General features: G+C 44.3%; 1 protein-coding gene across 1 annotated transcript in view; it reads left to right on the top strand.

Annotated features, from left to right (window-relative positions):
* LOC126284301 (cadherin-23) overlaps positions 1 to 19,825 on the top strand; it is a 391,034-nt gene that overhangs the window by 243,004 nt on the left and 128,205 nt on the right. The window contains exons 4-6 of the mRNA XM_049983132.1: positions 8,007 to 8,281; positions 11,961 to 12,188; positions 15,579 to 15,797. Coding sequence (XP_049839089.1) covers positions 8,007 to 8,281; positions 11,961 to 12,188; positions 15,579 to 15,797 — 722 coding nt within the window. The remainder of the gene's footprint in view (positions 1 to 8,006; positions 8,282 to 11,960; positions 12,189 to 15,578; positions 15,798 to 19,825) is intronic.

The following is a 19,825-nucleotide window of genomic DNA, read 5'->3' as shown; positions in this document are numbered from 1 at the left end:
AGCTAGCTATTTCTACGCTTCCTCTATAATGAGGTGACAGACGTCATTGGATACGTCCTAATATCGTGTCGGACCTGCTTTTATCCCAGCTTAATTTAGCAGCTTGACCTGACACGGACTTAAGAAGTCGCTGTAAGTCCTCTGCAGAAATATTGTTCCATGCTATAGCCATCCATAAATGTGAAAGTGTAGCCAGTGAAGCATTATGTGAGCACGAACTGACCTCTCTATTAAGTCCTATAACTATTCGATGGGATTCATGTTCAGCAAGTTGGCTAGCCAAATCATTCGCTCGAATTTTCCAGAATGTTCTTCAAATCGGTCATGAACAACTGTGGCCCAGTGACATAGCGCATTGTCATCCATAAAGATTCCATGGTTATTTGGGAACGTGAAGTCCATTAATGGCTACAAATGGTTTCGAAGCAACCGAACATAACCATTTCTAGTTAACGATCCGTTCTGTTGGACCAGAGGACCCAGTCAATCCAGGTAAATACTGCCCATGGCATTATGGAGCCACCGGCATGTTGCACAGTGCCTTCTTGTCAACTCAGGCCCATTGCTTCGTGGGGTCTGTGCCACACTCGAAGCCTATCATCAGCGTTTACCAACTGAAATCGAGACTCATCTGACCGGGCCACGATTTTTCAGTAATCTACGGTCCAACAGATACGGTTCCGAGCTCAGGAGAGATGCTGCAGACGATGTCGTGCTGTTAGCAAAGGCACTCGCGCCGGTGGTCGGCTGCCACAGCCCATTTACGCCAAATTTCACCGCACTGCCCTAACAGATAAGTTCGACGTACGTGCCACATTGATTTCTGCCGTTATTTCACGCAATATTCCTCGTCTGTTAGCACTAACAACGCTAAGCAAACGTTGCTGCTCTAGGTAGTTACGTGAAGGCCGTCGGCGTGCGTTGCCCGAGGTAGGAGGTAACGCCTTAAATTTGGTATAGTCGGCGCACTCTTGACTCTGTGGATCTTAGAATATTGAATTTCTTAACCATTTCCGAAATGGAATTCCTATGTCTCTAGCTACAACTACCAGTCCACGTTTGAAGTCTCTTAATTCCCACGTGTGGCCATAATCAAGTCGGAAACCTTTGCACATGAATCACCTTAGTCCAAATGACAGCTGTGCCAATTCACTGCGCTTTTACACCTTGTATGCGCCCTACTACCGTGAACAGTATGTATGTATATCGCCATACTACGACTTCTGTCACCTCAGAATATAACACCTACATCGTATTGTGTTGTAATATGGTTTTTCTCTTTGCCAGTGCATTGCTACTTATAACCTAAGAATTATCATATGCACTTCAGTGTACTGAATATTTTCATGTGTTGTGACAAGTTATGTATTGTCATTCAAATGAAATAAATTTTCATCTTAGTGGGTACCACAGTAACGAATTTATTAAACGAAGATGGCATTTCCTTCTTTTGCTTTAAAAACCGTATCCATCTTCTTGGCCATTCTCGAGTGATCAATATAATACCCTTCAAAATGTCAAGCTATCAAGCTGTCAAGCCAACATGGCAGCAGTTGTGAACCAAAACGAAAACAAAACACAAATTTAAAGACGCTGCCATTGCAGTATGTAAAGAGTAATTTTCTACAGCAGGTAAATGTATTTAAAATATGTTTACGTTCACATCATTACATTTATATTCTTGGAGGTAATATAATATTTTCTGTTTTGTACAGAACCGTAAAATCACGTGAGAAAGGCCTAGGAGGCTGGAACTACACTCATGCTCATAAATTAAGGATAATGCTGATACATGATGAAACAACGCTCTGGTGGGCGGTTTGCGGGTTTAAATCATCTCGGGGTATGACCATGCGTTGCATTTGACCTGCGGTCGTCGCACGGTGGCGATGGCAGCAGTCCACATACGCAGAGGTGGATTGGTGCATGTAAGAGTGCGGTGCAGCCAGTAAGTGTACAGACGTTTTCAGACGTGCTAATGGTGACTGTGTGTTGAAAATGGCTCAACCAACACAAATTGATGACGTTATGAGGGGTAGAATACTAGGGCGACTGAAGGCTGGTCAAACACAGCAGGTCGTAACACGGGCCCTCCGTACGCCACAAAGTGTGATCTTACGACTCCAGCAGACAGGAAACGTGTCCAGGCGCTACAGTACGGGACGTCCACAGTGTACAACACCACAAGAGCGATATCTCACCATCAGAGCCCACAGACGGCCACGGAGTACTGCACGTAGCCTTGCTCGGGATCTTACCGCAGCAACTGGAACAGTTGTCTCCAGACACACAGTCTACAGACAACTGAACAGACATGGTTTATTCGCCTGGGTACCTGCAAGGTGCATTCCACTGACCCCTGGCCACAGGAGATCCCGTAAAGCCTGGTGTCAAGGACACAGTACATGTTCATTGGGACAGTGGTCCCAGGTTATGTCCACGGACGAGTCCAGGTATAGTCTGAACAGTGATTCTCGCCGGGTTTTCATCTGGCGTGAACCAGAAACCAGATACCAACCCCTTAACGTCCTTGAAAAGGACCTGTATGGAGATCGTGGTTTGATGGTGTGGGGTGGGATTATGATTGGTGCACATACACCCCTGCATGTCTTTGACAGAGGAACTGCAACAGATCAGGTGTATCGGGACGTCATTTTGCACCAGTATGTCCGCCTTTTCAGGGGTTCAGTGGGTCCCACCTTCCTCCTGATGGATGATAACGCACAACCCCACCGAGCTGCCACCGTGGAGGAGTACCTTGAAGCAGAGGATATCAAGCGAATGGAGTGGCCTCCCTGTTCTCCAGACCAAAACCCCATCGAGCAGCTCTGGGATGCTCTCTGTCGACATACCGCTGCACGTTTTCAAACCCCTACGACACTTCAGGATCTCCCAAAAGGACTGGTGCATGAATGAGAGGCTACACCCCAGCAGCTGCTCGACCACCTGATCCAGAGCATGCCAATCTGTTGTGCGGCCTGCGTACGTGTGCACGGTGATCATATCCCATATTGATGTTGGAGAACATGTGCAGGAAACAGTGGCGTTTTGTAGCACATGTGTTTCGGGACAGTTTTCTCAACGTATCACCAATATCATGGGCGTACAGATCTGTGTCGTGTGTGTTCCTTATGTGCCTATGCTATTAGCGCCAGTATTGTATAGTACTACGTTGTGTGACACCACATTCTGCAATTGTCCTTAATTTATGAGAATGAGTTTAGTTGTGAACTAATAAAATTAATGCAGAAAACATTGCTGACTATTGGATGCATAGCATCCTCGTGCTTACAAAACCAGCCATGGATGATGTGATCTGTGTGAACTGGGTCTCTGTTTTCATGGAACACATCATCACCATTGGGGAAGTAACACTGTTCCCTAGGATGGACCTAATCAACTAAGATGGTCTCATAACAACCGTTGGCAGTAACGCGATTTTGCAGAGTAGTTTTGGGTCCCATGGAATCTAACGATACGGTTGCCAAAATCATCAACGACCCCCGTCGTGTTTCACTCTAGAGACGTAAACTCGGCCAGAGGTTGGACACGGCGTGAAACAAGACTCATCCAACCAAATGACTTTCTTCCATTGAGCCATATAGTCCGGGTCTTATGACGTCGGCAGCACGTCTTCCTGTAACAGGCGTTTGTATCACTGATGAGTGGTTTTGGAATTTCAGCTCGCCGTGCAATTCCTAGATTATGGAGCTGCCTTCGCGGTGTTTTGGTGCTGACAGAGCTCTCGACTGTGGCATTCAGTCCAACAGTGACCTTTGCAGCTTTCCTGCTCGTATTTTTCTTCAAAATCCTCTTTAGTGACCATCTGCCACCACCAGTCAACAACACTTTCGTCCCCGTTGTGAATTACTGGATGATGTTTTCCGATTCAATGCACGTAGTATAAATCTTCGATACGGTGCTTCATTACTTCGGCCACCTTCCTCACAGAAGCACATACCATGCGGGCACCAACAACTAGCCCTCATTCGAATTCAGTCAGCTCCGATATTATGCGCTCACAACTGCAAAGAACAGCGACTGACGGTTAGAAAATCTTGGGGACATTTTACTGGTACTGTTCGTGGTCAAGTACAACAGGGGAACCTGAAGGCTTGGATACCATGTGCATTTGTGTTCACCCACGCATTTTTCGCTGTTTCCGTATTTCCGTCCAGCCTTTGTATACGTGTTGGACTGTGGTTTTTAAAAAATGGTTTAAATGGCTCTGAGTACTATGGGACTTAACATCTGAAGTCATCAGTCCCCTAGGACATAGAACTACGTAAACCTAACTAACCTAAGGACATCACACACATCCATGCCCGAGGCAGGATTCGAACCTGCGACAGTAGCAGTCGCACGGTTCCGGACTGCGCGCCTAGAACCGCGAGACCACCGCGGCCGGCTACACAGTAGTAGTATACTGTAAAAATCCTACTGCTAACACAAGAAGAAATGATAAATCACCGTTGGTACACAGTTGGGATATTCCCAATTCAGTCCAGATTAATTACTATATATTTAAATTAAAAATAAAAAGTCCTTTGTATGTCCTGTGAGAATTGCTTCAAAAACTGTGGGTCCAAATCTATAAGGACCATCTAGACAGAATATGAGAACAGTTAACAGGAACCAGATTTGTGAATTGCAGCAACACATGTACAGGGTGTTCGGAAATTTCCGTCACAAACTTTTAGGACTTGTAGATGGGAGTGAGTACAGAATATTTTGAATAAGAACCCATGTCCGGAAACGTACTGTTTCTGTTCTACGACGGTTTCAATTCAAATGTTAAACTCATCGACTTCTACGTAAGTGCGCAGCTCGTGGTCTAGTGGTAGATAGCTGGTTGGCCTCTGTAATAAAAAAACTGAGTGGAAGAATCAACAAACAAACTTGAACGGATGTCATGTGACGTCCGCAACGACCAAACAAAACAAAACAAAACAAAACAAAAAAGTGGCTAGCGTTGCTGCCCCTGGATCACGAGGTCCCGGGTTCGATTCCCGGCCAGTTTGGAGATTTTTCTCTGCCAGGGGACTGGCTGTTTGTGTTGCCCTCATAATTTCATCATCATCATCATTTGTGACAGTGGCTAGACTGGACTGCGAAAAAAATTGGCCTTTTAAAAAACAGGAACTTTGTACGAGCGCTGATGACCGCGCAGTTGAGCGCCCCACAAACCAAACATCATTATCACTTTTACTTAAGCAGCTGAATTAGACATGTCGCAGTAAATTATTAGATAACAATTCGAAAGAAAGCATATCGAAAGATTCATCTATCACTCAATCACATTTGTTTGTATTAAACATGACATGTTTATACAGGGTGTTACAAAAAGGTACGGCCACACTTTCAGGAAACATTCCTCACACACAAATAAAGAAAAGATGTTATGTGGACATGTGTCCGGAAACGCTTAATTTCCATGTTACAGCTCATTTTAGTTTCGTCAGTATGTACTGTACTTTCTCGATTCACCGCCAATTGGCCCAATTGAAGGAAGGTAATGTTGACTTCGGTGCTTGTGTTGACACGCGACTCATTGCTCTACAGTACTAGCATCGAGCACATCAGTACGTGGTTTTGCAGTCAGTGCAATGTTTACAAATGCGGAGTTGGCAGATGCCCATTTGATGTATGGATTAGCACGTGGCAATAGCCGTGACGCGGTACGTTTGTATCGAGACAGATTTCCAGAACGAAGGTGTCCCGACAGGAAGACGTTCGAAGCAATTGATCGGCGTCTTAGGGAGCACGGAACATTCCAGCCTATGACTCGCGACTGGGGAAGACCTAGAACGACGAAGACACCTGCAATGGACGTGGCAATTCTTCGTGGAGTTGACGATAACCCTAATGTCAGCATCAGAGAAGTTGCTGCTGTACAAGGTAACGTTGACCACGTCACTGTATGGAGAGTGCTACGGGAGAACCAGTTGTTTCCGTACCGTGTACAGGCACTATCAGCAGCTGATTGGCCTCCACAGGCACACTTCTGCGAATGGTTCATCCAACAATGTGTCAATCCTCATTTCAGTGCAAATGTTCTCTTTACGGATGAGGCTTCATTCCAACGTGATCAGATGGTAAATTTTCACAATCAACATGTGTGGGCTGACGAGAATCCGCACGCAATTGTGCAATCACGTCATCAACACAGATTTTCTGTGAACGTTTGGGCAGGCATTGTTGGTAATGTCTTGATTGGGCCCCATGTTCTTCCAACTATGCTCAATGGAGCACGTTATCATGATTTCATACGGGATAGTCTACCTGTGCTGCTAGAACATGTGGTTCATGCACGATGGAGCTCCTGCACATTTCATTCGAAGTGTTCGTACGCTTCTCAACAACAGATTCGGTGACCGATGGATTGGTAGAGGCGGACCAATTCCATGCCCTCCACGCTCTCCTGACCTCAACCCTCTTGACTTTCATTTATGGGAACATTTGAAAGCTCTTGTCTACGCAATCCCGGTACCAAATGTAGAGACTCTTCGTGCTCGTATTGTGGACGGCTGTGATATAATACGCCATTCTCCTGGGGTGCATCAGCGCATCAGGGATTCCATGCGACGGAGGGTGGATGCATGTATCCTCGCTAACGGAGGACATTTTGAACATTTCCTGTAACAAAGTGTTTGAAGTCACGCTGGTACATTCTGTTGCTGTGTTCTTCCATTCCATGATTAACGATATTTGAAGAGAAGTAATAAAATGAGCTCTAACATGGAAAGTAAGCGTTTCCCGACACATGTCCACATAACATATTTTCTTTCTTTGTGTGTGAGGAATGTGTCCTGAAAGTTTGGGCGTACCTTTTTGTAGCGCCCTGTATTATTCCAAAACAATAAAGAACTCAGCATAATGTATGTACAAATGGTTCAAATGGCTCTGAGCACTATGGGACTTAACTGGTGAGGTCATGAGTCCCCTAAGAACTACCTGAACCCAACTAACCTAAGGACATCACACATATCCATGCCCGAGGCAGGATTGGAACCTGCGACCGTAGCGGTCTCGCGGTTCCAGACTGTAGCGCCTAGAACCTCTCGGCCACATGGGCCGGCTGTTGTATGTACAGAACTGTACTGACGCATTATAAGAGCGGCTATATGTGGCGACCACCAACGTTGTTACAGACATTGTACCTGCGAAGTATGTTCTGGTACACACACTTCAGTTTGTAGTCCAGTGCCCAGAACTCGCGCCAGCAGATCTTCCTCTGTACCTAGAGGAGTCTCGTAAATTAAACTTGTCATATGACATCAGGTGACCGTCTGATGTACTACACGTCATCCAGTCTACCCAACTGCATACCAGGACAAGTAGCTCTAAGATTTTTCTGTTTCCCTCAACAGGCATAGACGCGTTACGTATCTCAATTGAAACCGTCGTAGAACAGAAATGGTATGTTTCTGGACATGGGTTCCTGTTCAAAAAATTATGACCTCACTCCCCTCTACAAGTTGTAGAAGTTGTTGTTGTTGTTGTTGTGGTTTTCAGTCCTGAGACTGGTTTGATGCAGCTCTTAAGGTTAGTAACGGTAATTTCCGTTTCCGAACACGCCGTAGATATACCAGTATTCAGACACGTACGGGTAGGAGGTACATGATAAGTCAGTTTCAAAAAATTACGAACTCACTCCCTTCTACAAGTTCTAGAAGTTTGTAACGGTAATTTTCGTTTCCGAACACGCTGTAGATACACCAGTACTCAAGACACGTACGGATAGGAGATACATAATAAGTCAACCAAGATGGACCGTGACAAGTGCAATGGGCTTCACGCGGCTTCTTCGCTCGTCTGCCTCAACCAATCATGTAATGCCTCCGTATTGTGTCAGTTTTATAGATTATCTTTTTCGCGTGCACCGAGTGAGCGCTTCGAAGGTGAAAGCTAGCAAGAGCGTTGCACGGTGTCAGGGATCTCCTTCCGCCGACCCTAGCCACACGGCCGGCAGTGCGCCGTGTGACCCCCGGGCGTGTTTTGCGCAGACGAGAGCGTGGGCGGGCTGGAGCCGAACACGGTGTCGCTGCGGCGCGAGGTGGCGGTGCTGGACGTGAACGACAACGCGCCCGCCTTCCACGGCCGGCCGTACGCGCTCAGCCTGCCCGAGACGACGCGCGTCGGAACCGTCGTCTTCGCCAACGTCAGCCTCACCGACGCGGACCTCGGCCGCAACGCCGACATCGAGCTGGAGTGCCTCCGCGAGGCGGGCGACACCGACGACGCAGACGCCTGCGACACCTTCCACGTGTCCGCCGACAAGGTGCTGTTACTGCTGCGCTAGCCTCTAGAGCACTGGTCGTCACTTTTTTGCTTAAGAGCCAACACTCACTCTGTAGGGCTACACCTCGGGCCACACAAGAAGGTAGGGGGGTGGGGGTGGGGGTGGAACGGACAATACACTACTGGCCATTAAAATTACTACACCAAGAAGAAATGCAGATGATAAACGGGTATTCATTGGACAAGTACACTCCTGGAAATTGAAATAAGAACACCGTGAATTCATTGCCCCAGGAAGGGGAAACTTTATTGACACATTCCTGGGGTCAGATACATCACATGATCACACTGACAGAACCACAGGCACATAGACACAGGCAACAGAGCATGCACAATGTCGGCACTAGTACAGTGTATATCCACATTTCGCAGCAATGCAGGCTGCTATTCTCCCATGGAAACGATCGTAGAGATGCTGGATGTAGTCCTGTGGAACGGCTTGCCATGCCATTTCCACCTGGCGCCTCAGTTGGACCAGCGTTCGTGCTGGACGTGCAGACCGCGTGAGACGACGCTTCATCCAGTCCCAAACATGCTCAATGGGGGACAGATCCGGAGATCTTGCTGGCCAGGGTAGTTGACTTACACCTTCTAGAGCACGTTGGGTGGCACGGGATACATGCGGACGTGCATTGTCCTGTTGGAACAGCAAGTTCCCTTGCCGGTCTAGGAATGGTAGAACGATGGGTTCGATGACAGTTTGGATGTACCGTGCACTATTCAGTGTCCCCTCGACGATCACCAGAGGTGTACGGCCAGTGTAGGAGATCGCTCCCCACACCATGATGCCGGGTGTTGGCCCTGTGTGCCTCGGTCGTATGCAGTCCTGATTGTGGCGCTCACCTGCACGGCGCCAAACACGCATACGACCATCATTGGCACCAGGGCAGAACCGACTCTCATCGCTGAAGACGACACGTCTCCATTCGTCCCTCCATTCACGCCTGTCGCGACACCACTGGAGGCGGGCTGCACGATGTTGGGTCGTGAGCGGAAGACGGCCTAACGGTGTGCGGGACCGTAGCCCAGCTTCATGGAGACGGTTCCGAATGGTCCTCGCCGATACCCCAGGAGCAACAGTGTCCCTAATTTGCTGGGAAGTGGCGGTGCGGTCCCCTACAGCACTGCGTAGGATCCTACGGTCTTGGCGTGCATCCGTGCGTCGCTGCGGTCTGGTCCCAGGTCGACGGGCACGTGCACCTTCCGCCGACCACTGGCAACATCGATGTACTGTGGAGACCTCACGCCCCACATGTTGAGCAATTCGGCGGTACGTCCTCCCGGCCTCCCGCATGCCCACTATACGCCCTCGCTCAAAGTCCGTCAACTGCACATACGGTTCACGTCCACGCTGTCGCAGCATGCTACCAGTGTTAAAGACTGCGATGGAGCTCCGTATGCCACGGCAAACTGGCTGACACTGAGGGCGGCGTTGCACAAATGCTGCGCAGCTAGCGCCATTCGACGGCCAACACCGCGGTTCCTGGTGTGTCCGCTGTGCCGTGCGTGTGATCATTGCTTGTACACCCCTCTCGTAGTGTCCGGAGCAAGTATGGTGGGTCTGACACACCGGTGTCAATGTGTTCTTTTTTCCATTTCCAGGAGTGTATATTATACCAGAACTGACGCAATGTGGGTGCCTAGATCCTGAGAAATCAGTACCCAGAACAACCACCTCTGGCCGTCATAACGGCCTTGATACGCCTGGGCATTGAGTCAAACAGAGCTTGGACGGCGTGTACAGGTACAGCTGCCCATGCAGCTTCAGCACGATGCCACACTTCATCAAGAGTAGTGGCTGGCGTATTGTGACGAGCCAGTTGCTCGGCCACCATTGACCAGACGTTTTCAGTTGGTGAGAGATCTGGATAATGTGCTGACCAGGGCAGCAGTCGAACATTTTCTGTATCTAGAAAGTCCCGTACAGGACCTGCAACATGCGGTCGTGCACTATCCTGCTTAAATGTAATGTTTCGCAGGGATCGAATGAAGGGTAGAGCAACGGGTCTTAACACATCTGAAATGTAACGTCCACTGTTCAAAGTGTCATCAATGCGAACAAGAGGTGACCAAGACGTGGCTCTCCATACCATCACGGCAGGTGATACGCCAACATGGCGATCACGAATAACACTTCCAATGTGCGTTCATGGTGATGTCGCCAAACACGAATGCGACCATCATAATGCTGTAAACAGAACCTGGATTTATGCGAAAAAATGACGTTTTCTCACTCGTGCACCCAGGTTCGTCGTTGAGTACACCATCGCAGGCGCTCCTGTCTGTGATGCAGCGTCAAGGGTAACTGCAGCCATGGCCTCCGAGCTGATAGTCCATGCTGCTCCAAACGTCATCGAACTGTTCGTGCAGATGGTTGTTGTCTTGCAAACGTCCCCATCTGTTGACTCAGGGATCGAGACGTGGCTCCACGATCCGTTACAGCCATGTGGATAAGATGCCTGTCATCTCGACTGCTAGTGATACGACACCGTTGGGATCCAGCACGGCGTTCCGTATTACCCTCCTGAACCCACCGATTCCATATTCTGCTAACAGTCATTGGATCTCGACCCACGCGAGCAGCAATGTCGCGATACGATAAACCGTAATCGCGATAGGCTACAGTCTGACCTTTATCAATGTCGGAAACGTGATGGTACGCATTTCTCCTCCTTACACGAGGCATCACAACAACGTTTCACCAGGCAACGCCGGTCAATTGCTGTTTGTGTATGAGAAATCGGCTGGAAACTTTCCTCATGTCAGCACGTTGTATGTGTCGCCACCGGCGCCAACCTTGTGTGAATGCTCTGAAAAGCTAATCATTTGCATATCACAGCATCATCTTCTTGTCGGTTACATTACGCGTCTGTAGCACGTCATCTTCGTGGTGTAGCAATTTTAATGTCCAGTACTGTGCTTTGCAGTAATGCATTAACATGTCCAAACTCTTATTTGACTTCCATAAAAAAACTGTTGCAACTGACGATGTGACAATGCGTGCAACTATTCGCACCAGGAACTCCATCACGTGTCCCATGCCTCCATATTTAACGCAAAATAATTCTTGGATTACAGAAAAATGGACGACTTACAAACCGTCTGTCAATCGTTATAATTTCTAACTGCTTCATTGTCAACCAAATCTCTAAATTTTATCTGTATAACGTTATAATGCCGTTCCATAGCAAATATGCGGTACTCGTCGACCATGCGACCAGAGGCGGTGGCTTCGCCCCCCCCTCCCACCCCAATGGAGTCTCATATTACACTGGATAAAATGACTTCAGAAATCAGCGAATATATTACTTCAACAGATTCAATCTCTTTTTTTAATAAATATGTAGCAATATAGGATACAATGTATTTCAAACGCATTTTAACAAAAGAATAAGATCGGCAAATAGCTTACTATCTAAACCAGTAAATATGATTTAACTTAAAATGGGCGTCTTATTATTTATTAATATACACTGGATGCATATTAATTTATCATTTACAATAATCAAGAAAGCTAAATACGCCGAGTATATCAAACAACAATGAAATTGCTGACCCCAGACAAAAACTTCGAAGGGGCACACACATGCGTTTTAGAGCTGCGTTATTGAGTACGAGTATAGTGGAAAGCTGGTAACTGACGCAGGGTTTGCCGACAGGTTGGCGAGGGCCACTTCGAGGGCCAGTTGCGGCTGGCGCGGCCGCTGGACTTCGAGCAGCGCTCCGCCTACAGCGTGCGCATGCGCGCAACGGACCGCGCAGACGACCCCGCCAAGAGGATGAGCGCCACCGCCAGAGTCGCCGTCGCAGTCATCGACGTGCAGGATCAGCCGCCCGCCTTCCTGGGCGCGCCCTACTCCGCCGCCGTGCCCGAGAACTCTCCTCCGGTGAGTCTCACTTTGTCGCTACACCACACTATCGCCCGGTCAGGTACCGCCAACTGGACAAAGTCGCCACGATGGAGAACTTTGATTGCTATTCCGCGAAATTTCGGGCGAACTGCACAATGACAGTAACTTGCTACCACGATATTTCGGCGGCCTTCTTGCCTTTTTCCAATGTATTTTGGCGAAAGTACACGGAATTCGCATATGTAAGACAATTTCGGCGCATGCGTGGTGAACCCAGTCGTCACTGCACATGTGCTCTTCTTGCTGCAAGTCCGTGCGTTGCTGTGAGCGGCCTCTATGGTGAGAGCTCTCCTTATGCGCGGTAAAATCGCAGAGCGATGCCAACTACTCAGGGCACCAAGTTTTTCTCTGACAGTATCACTATTCCATACATTACGTAACTGAAAACCGCCGACCCGATTGATGCAAAATATCCTGGCAGCAAGTTACGGTCATTGGGCAGTTCGCCGAAATATCATCGAAGCGTAAAAGCCCAGAAAGTTTTTAATTTCAGTACGTTGTAGATGTTTGAAAACGATTTCTTTGGCGCTCTGTCAAGTTCCTGAAATAACCAACAGAGGCGCCACGTTTTCATCACACGCGGAAGGCATCCAACAATATCCGTTTTGTGCGTTCCCATCATTGTCACTTGTTTCCAGGCCTTTAACGATGTTACTGCCTTCATCTTGGAGGATATGATTTGTGCACTAGTCCGTGCAAAGGTCTCCCCCTACTCGTTCTTTCACATGTGAGTATAAACCACTTGGTTTGGTTCATAAAGCATGTAATTTCCTTTCAGAATCACTGTTCGATTTACTGTATATTATGTTGCACTTAGATTCATGGGCGTACCCAGTGAGGGAAAGGGGGGGGGGGGGTCAGATATTAGTAGTTTTTCACTGGTTTACTGTTTTATTTAATAAGAAGTGCTGTATGTTGTCTCGAGTCCTTGTTTCCTGAGACTAGTATGACCTGCCCCGCCCCCCCCCCCCCCCCCCTCCCCGATCAGATCCTGGGTACGCCCTTGCTTAGATTTAATAATATCACTTGATAATGTTGCACCTGGAGACATGATGGAAACGGGACAGCTTTGCCAACCTAGAATTTCGTGATTTTCTCAGCTTTTTCCGTACTTTTTTCAGATCATGTGTTTTTTGTTATATTTTACATTTTGTCAAAATGCCTAAAAACCAAATTGCAACTAAAGAAAAATGCCTCCATTGAAAGAAACCACCGCCATACTGCAGTCAGAGCTTTGAAGAGAGGCTCAAACAAATCTATGTCAGCTCTGTGGAGACGGAGGGTGGTAGGTCTCGTACTTTTGAACACATGACACAGATAAAGTTTTTTTTGCTTTCCAGGCATGACTGGTAAACCATTGCGCAATGTACAAGACGTAATTTGTGTGTTACTTACAATGAAATCTGGAATGATTTGCCTTTTATGACAAAAATATCAGGATTTTCTTTTAAGGCGGAAGTATGTTAATTTAAAGCTGCCTCTCTTAATGTATATAACTTTCTAATAAAGAGTTTTCATAGTGTAAATAATTTCATATTTGCCCCACCCCCCCCACCCAAAAAAAAGACACATATTTTATTCCTTATCTATAGTGGGTTACAGGTTTTAGTTGTAATAAGCTCATACAGTTCACAGATTATCAGTAAGGTATATTTAAACGTCTGACAAAAGGACAGTTGTCATCATTTTACAGTTGAACAGGATGCAGTGGCCTTTGCTGCATATTATTTTTGTTTCACAACAATCATTACAGTTCACGGTTATATTTTAATAAATAACAGTAATGTTACATAGATCTTCATATTAGAATTTGTGTGAACATGAAACGCAGTAGTCATAAAGGATCAATCATATGCAAGGCAGGTCACACAGACAGCAGACAATTCATTGGCAAGATGCTTGGAATATGGAGTCAACCTCCAAAAGAGTCTGCTTACAAATCACTTGTTCATCCCATCTTAGAATATTCCTCAAACATAAGTACCCTAAGTATAACTCTCGTAGTGACTGGGAAGCCAACGTTAGACAAATTACAGCATATGCAGTGACATTTAAAGAATCATTGTTTCCATATTCCATTTGTGACTGGAACCAAAAGAAACCCTAGTATGTGGTACTGTTACCATGTCAAGGACCCTATTTAGTGCACTTCATAGTGGTTTGCAGAGTTTTTTTTAGAGATGTAGATGACAACTTATTTAATTTTTTCTGTTTTTAAAATTTTTATATGCACATCTATTTCCATAGGGCCAAATGGAGGAGAAATCCTCCATGGTTGTGGAAAGAGTCAGTGCATGAAACATACACAAGATAAAATGTAAATGAATCCTATGTAGATGACAATCTGTGAGTATATATTACCATAATTAAGAATCAGGAATTATATTTTTTTCCCAGTAACTTCCTGGCAGAACAGGAGTGATCAATAAGGAATTTCTTTGGTTGAATGTGCAAGAATTACTGCTAAGATTTTTTAATTCTTATGTTAGCTCACTGAAAATGGATGCAACAGAATACTAGATGCCATTCTGCACAAAAGTCAATGATGTGTGATCCAAATGCTGATTGGATATCTGCCTAGTATTAACTGAGCAAAGGCTGCTAATTCTTGAAAATAAGCTCATATTGTTAAAAACAAACAACTTAAAAGAAAATAAATATTGAGAGGCCAATGGCAGAATTCTCAGATATCTGAACAGAGGTCGACAAAAGGTTTGTGAACTTGCACACCACTTCCTATTTTTGAACCAAAAATACCTTTGTGTATGAGGAAAGGCACCCAATAATATAATGCCATACATCATGAGTGAATGAAAATAAAAGTCACTAATTTTCATGTTGGAACCTCACTTACTACAGAAACTATTTTAATAGTAAATATAGCAGCATTCAGTTTTTCAACAAAATCCTGAATAGGGCTTTCCAGACAGTTTACTACCTATCTGAACACTCAGAAACTTGAATAGTTCAGACTAACTAATCATATGCTCATTCTGGGTAATCAGAATGTCAGTTTTCATTGAATTGTGTGTTATTAACTTCAGAAACTGAGTCATGCTGTGATTTAGCAGAAATTTATTTTCTACAAGCCATCAGCATATTTAAGTCTTTGACTGTAGTATTTGAGACATTGTCTATGTTACACTCAGTATCCTTCACTATTGCACTTATGTAAATTAATGTTACAAATTTGTATAAAAATTGTAGTTTTTATATGTAAATGAATGTTTTCACACTGATCTAGTTCTGGATTTGTTACAATGCATTGTTCAAATTTTATTAGGTTCCAGCACTTACTCATATTTATACATTTGTTAAAACATTTTATATTTCATAATTATGATAGATGTTGTGTAATTAAAATAGGGCACAACAGTACTTCGCATTCGAGCCCGAGATGGAGACATTGGTGCACCAAGGCCTATACTGTTGGAGCTACAAGGTGATCAACTCAGACATTTCCGTCTGGAGCCAGTGGGTGGGCTACAGTCAGGAGAAGCTGATCTTGTTACTTCGGACATTCCCCTTGACAGAGAACATCCAGATATGTTGCAGAGCGGAGGCATATATACTTTCCTTGTCAAGGTTAGTAATCTAAAAGCAGCATTCTTGAACAAATAAAACGTTTTTTATAGTTGATTCAGGGTGGCCAGTCCTTTTCCCAAATTTACTGAATTACAGCTATCTCAGTGGCACCTTCCATGTCCAGAATTCAATACATTCAAATTTGCTTTAAGATTACTTTTGGCACTTACAGAGTAATTGTTGCTTCTCAGTTACCAGTCTGTTACATAGTTGTTTTGTGTCTTAATCAGCTAGCAGAATATTCAAGTAGCCTCTCTGATATTTATCCAGACAGTAACAAGTGAGACATACAATGCTGGAAAAAAATTACTGCAAACACCTAGAGAATGCAAGGAATGCACGATGAACCGTAATACCACCAGAGTTCCCTCAGTTAGTACCAGCCATGACCTGAAGTCATACACAGTGGCTCCCCACACCATGATATGGGATCATTCCATGTCAAGTCACTGATACTTTGATGGGTCCTAAGGTGACATTTGGTAGATGGATATCTAAATGTCGTAATAGTAAAACTTCCAAGTAGCACTGTTCGAACTCCAACCATTTTTGATAAATTCAGGTTTGAAAACACATGGGTGTGTACCAAGTCATTAAATAAGCACTAATTTTCCTATTGTCAGAGAGCTACTACTCAGCAAAGAGTTGACCTACAGAACTAACTCTTTACGCACCTAGTATGTAGGTCACTAAGCTGATATAACGTACAAAATGTAGGATACATAATTCAGATTTTATATGAAGAAGTTGAGAAGCACACTTTTTCTATGCTGTGCTGTATATTTGTGATTTAAAAAAAAAGACATAACTTTGCACAGGGAAACAGTAGAGACCTTATCTTGTGCACTGTAGCTCTTTAGGCCTAATATTAAGTACAAATAATAATGAAAACCATTTGCCATTGCAATTAGTAGTTCTTTCCTTCACTTAAGGACTGCTCCACTGTTAAAAAAAAGTCAAATTTGCCAAACTTCAAAATCCTGAGTGATCTGATACGAATCTTAGATGCAAAGAAGAATATCCTAACTAACTTAACTCATTGGCAAACAATAAAATACAAATATCACTTACGAACATCATCCACATTAAAATTCCTTGAAAAATTGTTCATAAAATATTTGTGCTTGTCCTCTAGGTCATAACTGTAAATAGGTGAGATCTGAAAACAGTTATTAATCATTTTTCTTGATGTGTATGTTTTATTTCATTATTAAATGCCTTTCCAGTGTAAAAGAATTACAAGAGACATCCTGGGTGCACAAATGAGGGCATATATCCTTAATCTGTTGCTGCGAATTAGGAAGCTAACTTCAGTGAAACAAAAGAAATGGTGCAAGCAGTAATAATTTTTTATATATAGTCCAGTATATATAGATATAAAAATTCTGCAAACAACAGTTTCAGAAAGAAATTCAATTATAAAGAGGGAAATTGTATTTTTAAAACTCTTCCACATTGCATATAACTTTGTTTTCCTTGACATATTGACCCAAAAACATAAAGAGTTCACATGAAGTTGGGAGATATGATTTTTTCAGTGCAGTTATTGTCAAGTTTGTGCAACTGTGTACTGTGACTATGCAATGATGGTACATTCACTGTACATATAACATTGGAGAAGGGGACCCAAATAGCATTGTTCCTACTGGGCCATTAAAGGAATTGTGATTCAGGAGTAGGCATCATCTTTAACTTCATGTGTTGCCTGGCAAATGTGTCCTAAGTACCAGTTTTCATCATGTTTGAAAGCCACGTACTGCCCTCCATGCAGCTATTTCCACAAAGGATTTTTCAGTAGCAGTGACTAGAAGTGAATGGTGTGATTGTGTTTCTAGAAGAGTTTTCATTGTACTGTACCTGTCTTCCAAGAAACCTTCATATGATTACATCTCCTGTCAAGAAATGAAGGATGTATTAGTGGCCTATATTTCATGGGGTCAGTGAAGTGAAATGGAAAGAAGACAAGGATTTCTGGTCAGTTGAGTATAGGGTAATATCAGCAGCAGCATAAAATGGTATAATAGAAGCAGGACTCATTATGAATAGGAAGGTAGAGCAGAGATTGTGTTACTGTGAACAGTTCAGTGATAGGGTTGTTCTTATCAGAATTGACACAAACCAACATCGACAATGACGGTTCAGGTATACATGCCGATATCGCAAGCTGAAGATGAAGAGATAGAGAAAGTATATGAGGATATTGAAAGGGTAACACAGTACATAAAGGGAGATGAAAATCTAATAGTCATGGGGGACTGCAATGCAGTTGTAGGGGAAGGAGCAGAAGAAAATCTTACAGGAGAATCGCCTTGGGACAAGAACTGAGAGAGGCGAAAGACTAACTGAGTTATGTGATAAATTTCAGCTAGTAATAGTGAATACTCTATTCAAGAATCACAAGAGGAGGAGGCATACTTGGAAAAGGCCAGGTGATACGGGAAGATTTCAGTTAGATTACATCATGGTCAGGCAGAGATTCAGAAATCAGATACTGGATTGTAAGGTGTACCCAGGGGCAGATATAGACTCAAATCTCAATATAGTAGTGATGAAGAGTAGGCTGAAGTTTAAGAGATTAATCAGAATACACCAGTACACAAAGAAGTGGGACACGGAAGTACTAAGGAATGACGAGATATGCTTGAAGTTCTCTAAGGCTATAGATACAGCAATGAGGAGTAGCTCAGTAGGCAGTACAATTAAAGAGGAATAGACATCTCTAAGGGCCATCACGGAAGTTGGAAAGAAAAACATAGGTACAAAGAAGATAACTGCAAAGAAACCATGGGTAACAGAAGAAATACTTCAGTTAATTGATGACAGGAGGAAGAAAATGTTCTGGGAAACTCAGGAATAAATGTCACTGAGGAATGAAATAAAGAGGAAGTGCAGGGAAGCTAAGATGAAATGGCTGCAAGAAAACTGTGAAGAAATTGAAAAAGAAATTACTGTTGGAAGGACAGACTCGGTGTACTGGAAAGTCAAAACATTCTTTGGTGAAGCAAGGGTGGTAACAGTGAGAGTGCAGTGGAAATTCCACTGTTAGATGCAGAGGTGAGAGCGGGTAGGTGGAAAGAATACATTGAAAGGCTCTATGAGGGGGAAGACTTGTCTGATGTGATAGAAGAAGAAGCAGGAGTTGATTAAGAAGAGATTTGGGGGGGGGGGGGGGGGGTCCAGTATTGAAATCAGAATTTAAAAGAGCTTTGTAGGACTTATGATCAAATAAGGCAGAAGGGATCAGTAACATTCCATCAGAATTTCTGAATGGGGGAGGTGGTAACAAAATGACTATTCACATTGGTGTGTAGAATGTATGAGTCTGGTGACACACAATCTGACTTTCAGAAAAGAGCTGACAACTGCAAGAATGATATCAGAATCAGCTTAACAGCTCATGCATCCAAGTGGCTGAGAAGAACAATAAACAGAAGAATGGAAATGAAAATTGAGGATGTGCTAGATGATGATCAGTTTGGCTTTAGAAAAGGCGAAGGTACCAAAGAGGCAATTCTGATGTTTGGTTGATAATGGAAGCAAGACAAAAGAAAAATCAAGACACATTCATAGGATTTGTTGACCCATAAAAAGTGTTCAACAGTGTAAAATGGTGCAAGATGTTTGAAATTCTGAGAAAAATGGGGTAAGTTTAGGAAAAGATGGGTAATACACAAGATGTACAAGAGCTAAGATGGAATAATAAGAGAGGACGATCAAGGACAAAGTGCTCAGATTAAAAAGTGTGGAAGACAGGGAAGTAGTCTCTTGCCCCTACTGTTAAATCTGTTCATCAAAGAAGCAATGGAAATGGCGTGTGGCTAGGGCGTCCCGTCAGGTAGAACGTTTGCCTGGTGCAAGTCTTGAAAACACTGGTAAGAAGAAGGTACAGGATTATAGGACATCTGTTAAGACGTGAGGGAATGACCTCCATGGTACTACAGGGAGATGTAGAGGGCAAAAACTGTAGAGGATGACAGAGATTGGAATACATCCACTAAATAATAGATGACTTAGGTTGCAAGTGCTAC

The sequence above is a fragment of the Schistocerca gregaria genome, chromosome 8 (assembly GCF_023897955.1).
Source record: "Schistocerca gregaria isolate iqSchGreg1 chromosome 8, iqSchGreg1.2, whole genome shotgun sequence".
Lineage (NCBI taxonomy): Eukaryota > Metazoa > Arthropoda > Insecta > Orthoptera > Acrididae > Schistocerca > Schistocerca gregaria.
Note: the sequence above shows the minus strand (reverse complement) of the source record. Positions and strands in the feature narration are given on the sequence as shown.